The sequence below is a fragment of the Trachurus japonicus genome, chromosome 18, assembly GCF_045865225.1.
Source record: "Trachurus japonicus isolate A0001 chromosome 18, Traja_1.0".
NCBI classification, from domain to species: domain Eukaryota; kingdom Metazoa; phylum Chordata; class Actinopteri; order Carangiformes; family Carangidae; genus Trachurus; species Trachurus japonicus.
The window spans coordinates 13,744,084-13,750,754 of NC_140924.1; the positions used below are offsets into that span (position 1 = coordinate 13,744,084).

The 6,671-nt window shown below is 41.6% G+C and overlaps 1 protein-coding gene across 1 annotated transcript in view; it reads left to right on the forward strand.

The window, feature by feature from the left end:
- Positions 1-6,671, forward strand: part of adam19a (ADAM metallopeptidase domain 19a) — a 168,158-nt gene that overhangs the window by 152,417 nt on the left and 9,070 nt on the right. The window contains exons 17-18 of the mRNA XM_085758931.1: positions 710-787; positions 6,080-6,188. Coding sequence (XP_085615057.1) covers positions 710-787; positions 6,080-6,188 — 187 coding nt within the window. The remainder of the gene's footprint in view (positions 1-709; positions 788-6,079; positions 6,189-6,671) is intronic.

Here is a 6,671-nt window from a genome sequence, read left to right on the forward strand (position 1 = left end):
TAAGCATCTAGCATTAGCGCCTTTGCTAATTAACGTATGTGTCTTCATCTGTTTGCGAGTTTGGATCAGATTGATGAGAAAAGTTCAGCAGCTTGGTGTTTTGTTTTTTTTGTTTTTTGTTTTAAACTCCTCCGTGTTGCCTCCTCCACTTGCAGATGAAATGCAACAGCAACAAGCTTTTTTACCTGATCAGAGTCGCTGGTCCCAGACGAGTGTCGGTGACTCAGCCTCCTCACCACTGACTCCTCTCCCACCCACATCTCCAAACTGCCTGTCCTCACGTCTGTCCTCGCGCCGTTAGGATAGATGAAGGTAGATGACTCAACGGAGCTCCGGGAGGAAGCGATTCATCACTCCGGCATTAATGTAAATGGTTATGAAAATGAGTATTAAAGTGGCAGCGGAGACCAAATGTGTTTTGGGTAAAAGCAGCTCAATAAAACATTGTTACAAGCTGTAAAAAGCTGCTCTGGAGCGCAGTGATTTAAAACGGGATGCTGCTGACGCTGGTGCTGGTGCTGGTGCTCGGCCCGTCTCCCCAGGCAGCCAGGTTCTTCCAAAGCCCCAAGGGCACTGGCAAAAGGCCGATCAAAGTCTTGACTGTTGCTGTGTGTGTGTATGTATGTGTGTGTGTGTGAGAGAGAGGGAAAGAGAGAGAGCACAGTAATCTTTAACACAGTATGTGATCATTCTGCTTGTGTTGCCACAGGTGTGCAGAGACCGCCGATGCCAAAATGCCTCTTTTACCGAGCTGGAGACCTGCATCGTACGCTGTCACGGCAATGGGGTATATACACACACACACACACACACACACACACACATACATACCTACAAACACATGCACACACAAACTCAAGAGCATCCATACCACAGACTCGACTCACTTAGCTTCTGGGCAGCGCTCCCTAATCTTATTGTCACAGTGTGTCCTTGGGCGAAGGTAGCGCCTTGCAGAGCTGTCACCAGGTCTGTCGTACGGAGGCAGGAAAATAGATGGCTGGAATACAACGGCAACTCAAGTGATGAACTATTTATTGGAGCAGTACAAGCAAGCCTGAGGCAGATAAGGGAGAAAAAATCATACATAGTTTATGAGTCAGTAACCAAGCTCTGGAGTGAAGTGCTCAGGGTTTAAACACTTGTTACTTAAAGAGGAGATCGCATGAAGACAGCTCTGAAACTGAAAGACGGTGCGTATTGATCAGGTATTGAGCCTGTCAATGACCTTAAAGGAAATTCGTAACCTGAAACATACTGTAGTTATAAAAATACCACTGATTTACCACCAGAATGTGAGTTGTTATCCGCTGTAAGCAAAAAAACTTGCAGGATAAAGAAATGAAAAACATGAGGATGAATGTATGAGTAGATGCCAAAAAAAAATCAAATGCACACATCATTGTGAAGAGGATCACACCTTAGTTGCCAAAATCAGAATTCAAAAACTGCAAACTGCAAAGAACAATCCAAAAGCTTGTGCAAAAGGAGACAAACAGTAATAAATAATGGTGTCGTCTGCATAGAAAATGGTATTAAGTGCATTTTCTCACAGGTTATTGATTTGGTGAAAAGCGTGGGTCTTAGTACAGATCCCTGGGCCACACCCAAGAGGAGGTTCATCCTGCCATCTGAAGGCATAATGTCCTTGTTGATAGATAGTTTCCAAACCAGGAAGCAGCTTGAACATGGTGAAGGACATTTCCTCTTATCTTTCTCTTTCTGGAGCTTTAGTAACAACTGTTTTCTGAGTGATCCAATAAAATGATAGCAGATTTCAGGTAAAAACAAAATCCAAATCTGGGGGGTACGGGTGGGTGTGGCTTGGTGACTGCTTTCTTATGCCATGAAGGAAGTCCTGACTGCTTGTTCAAGGGTCTACTTTTGTACTGTATGCAGCTTTAAAATCGTGTTTTTTAAAAAGGGACATATTAAGGAAATATCACTTATTGAAGGCTCTTTAACATATATTTGGGTCTTTGTCTTGCCTTCCAGCCCCCAAAATGTGAGAATTGACAAAAAAATCTGTAATTTTCAGGTTCCCTAGGTTGAAATCCACATGGTTTTACGAGCTGTTCCCTCAGTTATCTTCCAGTGATAACTAACTAGGATTCAAATTTACATAATACGACCCCTACGTTGGACCGGGAAAAGTGGCTCATTTGCATTTAAAGGGACAGGCACTGAAACCAGCCGTTCTGAGCTGGGTTGTTTTGAGAGGATGAAAAGAGCTGTGATGTTTGATCCTTGAGGTATTTTGACCAAAGCATGTCACAGAAGACCGACAGAAATCTTTAAGAACTATTTTCATTTGTGTAAAATGGGCATAATATGTCTCCTTTAAATTGCAATGAATCCCACAATAGAATCTACATTCATTTTCATCAGAAACCCAGTTCGCTGCACAAGCCTGAAAACAACACAACCACCTTAAAGAGGCTCTTCAAAACTTTTAATTACAGTCTTAACCTTGTCCTCAGTCAGTCAGACAACAAATCAAGTCTCTTTTCAAGTCGTACTTTTGTCCATGACAACGTGGTGGGCTCTTTTAAACTACACCTTGGATGCATCTCGATCATTGAGCACCTGAACATGTGTCCTTCACACAAGAGCAGCTTTTCTGTTGTGCACTACAGAATAAAATCCAATCCATTCAGAGACAGAAAATGCTTTGCAGAGAAACAATCGAGACGCAGACGGTGACTTGACAAGCTTATCGTGGCTCCATCAAGGCCACAGCCACAGGTGGGAAAGTTCATTTTTATTTTAAGACTTGAATTAACTCACTTACATCATTATGGCAGTAAATACTCCAAACTACTGCAATAAAAAAAAAACCTTTTGTCTGCTGTGAACTTTATGAATCTGCCCTCAGGTGTGTCAAACCGGAGATAAAAAGCTGTAAAGAGATATAGAGTTCCCAGGTTTAATAGGAACACACCGTTTAGAGACCACATTGAAGGCAGATCAGAGAACTGTGATTTATTTCCTGCTTCTCCTCGATGTCTGCACCAGACTCAGGGAAAGTTACAGCAGCATAATACAATATGGCAGCTGCCATCACCGTTCCACCACTATGGCTTTTTAATAGGTGAGGGGTTCCAGACTGTAACTGCTGACAGCTGATATTTTGTCTGCAGTGTAATATTTGTCAAGCCACGGGAAAATGAAACCTGCATTTTTCCCCCTTTTTTTTAAAAAAAAGAGAATTGAACAGTTGACAGTTTTCCCCTCAGAGCGGCCAGGCTTTTTTTTTTTTCCACAGGCGAGCCAACGTTGAGTCATGTTGTTTCACGGCTTTACTACAAACCTTAAATCATCAGTTTATTAGTTGGCAGATGGGTAAAGTGAAACTGAAACATCATCAGGGGAGAAGTTGTCTCTTTTTTTTTTTTGCAGTCAGTGATAAACAGCCAAGCTGGTGGGCTGGATGCGTTTGACAGGTGAATTGGACAGGACAGTATTTTTTGTTTCAAGAGTAACTTAGCATCTGAGCTAACTGCAGGTAGGCTTTCAAGCTAATCAGCCTTGTCGCCTGCAAACTGATGTTAGAAATGCAGATCGAGATGTGTGTCCATGACTGTAGCAGGAGACAGAAATTTGCTAGAAATGTTCAAAGTTGCTGTCATTTTTACACAGCATCACAAAGACACGGGATGCTGTCATCAAACCAGAGATTACAAAAAAAAAAAGGATTATAAAATATACATATATATCCTTTTTGTACTGAGCTGATCATTTGAAGAGCAGATGTAGTTTCTGGGTGCATGTGCTGAAGCTGTGTTCATAGAAACTCAATCTGGAGCTGCAGACTGTGGAATAGTTGGGCCTTTTTAAAAAACTGTAAACACAGCACCAGAAGTTATTTCTTCTAATAAAAACCTGTAAAAGTTGGATCTCTAATAATGGCAAGGGGCTCGGTCGACACAAACTAATAAACTCCTGTAGTATAATGTACTTTCCAGTTCAACTTGATTTACATTTCTTTTGTTTTATTTTAATAAATATCCTATTAAAAATAATGAAGCTATTTTGGGGTTTTCCAGACTCTGAAACCAGTTATTTCCAAATGTAGCACAACAGTAACCTAGGACTACTTCCAAAATCAAATATCTGTTTGTAATTTTAGTTCTACATAAGCACATAAACCCAGTGTTGACACATAGAGAACAATGTATATGAGCCTAACCCGTGTTGGCTTGGCCTGGTTTGTTTTAAAGCTTCCTCTGAGTCTTTGAAGAAATTTCACACCTTATAAGACTCAGTCTGTTTACCCCATCTACTGCAGGAGGAACAGACACACCACCGCTCAGTCATTGCTATTTGATTAGGATTTGAAATATTATGAGCAAGAAGAAAAACAGCAGACACATCCTCGCCTCCTTTAATCCAGCCCTCTCCTTCTCTTTTCTCTCCTCACTTTGTTGTTTTATGCCGTTTGTCCCTTTTGTGTTCCCTCCTCTCAGTGTAACTGTAGATGGATAATGGAAATGGCTTTGAGTCAGGATTATTCTAAATAGACAGTTTCCCCCCTTCCTCCCAGCTCCCTCCGTGTTAGGATGTGTCTTTTTTAATTTAACATCATCATTTGATTCATTCACTCACTGATCCTCGGGCTTTTGGGGAAGAAAAAAAAAACATAGCTGTTGATGCAAATAAACAGGAATAATAAGCAGAGGAAGTATCAGTCACTTCTGAGTCGGCAGATACGGAGGAGAATGAAGCTTAAAACACATTACAGACCCTGGAGACGTAGCCGGGTGAAGGATACGTTACATATCAATGATGGTGTGTTTAAATCCAGGTCATAGCATTTTCATATCACACAGCTTTTCCCCCCTTCTTATCTTTTTATGATGTAGAACTATCTCTTAAATATGCTCCTCGCAAAAAAAGAAACCGCAGCCAGGCTCCCTGAATGTGCCATAAAGGGAGCGATAAGAATTAGCAAACATCTGAGCGCCCTTCATGTCGACCGAGTGCTAATGGGGTAAATAGGCATGCTAATCACCAATAGGATAATTACATCTCAATGTAATTGGAGCATAGCAGTATTTTTTCTCCTCCATTTAGAGGTGGTGAACTACACAAGACGACTGCAGATATTCATCAAGTTTAAATGCTAATCTCCAGATAAAAGTTATTTCTTGCACAACTTTAAGACAAGTCAATTAAAAACTCTTGGAGGTAATTAACTGCTAAATGTAGTGGAAAAAAAGGGTGATTTTCTACCCGTTCAGGTCACGCTCGGTCTCAGAGGTTGTGTGTTTGGGTTGAAATAGGTTATAGTCGTTTTTATGCTGAGTCACTGGATGAAAATTAACTGTACGTCAAAGCAGAGCCCTCAGCCTGGGTGAAAGTTTTTTCCTCAGTTTCTGGAAAGTCCTGCTCTTTTCATCGCAGTAAGGGCTAAATACAACAACATTGCAATCATTGAAGTCATCACCATGGGGAAGAGGCCAGTCAGCGAATTCAGAGCCCAAAACACAACAAAATAGTTACCAATGGTGACCAACGGTGGTCTTTGGGGCTGCAGGAAAAGACACTTCAGAAACCTCATTACCACCAAATCCAGGTTATTGACCAAAACTACAAAGTACGGATGTTCCAGCTGACGTCATCAGGAGGCCTCAGTCATTGGGGTTTGTTGAGCTGTATAGTGGCTTTATGGGGTTTCTAGACCAGGACCTGATCGACCCATTGGGGCCCTTTCAAATGGTTTTAACCAACTGGACTAAAAGCAAATTAATCATGGAGCAAACACAGTGAAATAATAATGGTACAGTGGTTTTATGGTATAGGCATTAGTGCATTTCAGCAACAACTAACACCGTGACCCTGGGCTCTTTGATGGTTCAAAGCCTGGAGGCAGTTAGCTTAAAACAAATCACGGTCACAATCAAAAGTCCATTATAGCACAGATAATGGAAATTGCATTTCAGGCAGTGTCAGGCTGTAGAAAACAGAAAATCACATCAGTGCCTCTAATGTGACTGGTACACCTTAGGAAAGTGAGGTCCAACCCAACAGAAAACCACATTATAACCAATGTCTTGTTCATGTGTGTGTGTGTGTGCAGGTGTGTAACAGCAATGGGAACTGCCACTGTAATCGAGGCTGGGCTCCGCCCTTCTGTGAGAAGCCAGGACTCGGTGGCAGCGTGGACAGTGGACCTATCCAGTATGACAGTGAGTACATGACGGGACACCACCTGGATGTTAGTTTAACACTTTGAGTTCCATTAGTTTTATAATTCATATTCTCAATTGAATCATAACTGTATGTAAATAAAGAGAGTGAGCTGTACTGTAACCTTCATCTGGTATTAGTCAGGTAGAACATCTGCAGAACATCTGTAAAAGATCTGTAGAACTTTAGTGGGACATCTGAAGATGTCCTTAAAAGAATAGTTCAACATTTTGGCAAATTGGCCCATTGCCATAATCCCTATAGTCATAGCAGTAGGTTCGTTACCTTTATTTGTTGGTGCAAGCTATTTTTAGAACGGCGGAGCAGAGCCGCAAGCTGCTCAGAGCTACACTACGGAGGCTCATGGGATTTCTTGGTTTCCCTCATCAAACTCATCAAATACACAATCCAACAACTCCAAAACACTCCAAAACGGAGTTGTTTTCGAGGCAAATGCAGAGACTGCTTGCCGAAAAACTGCT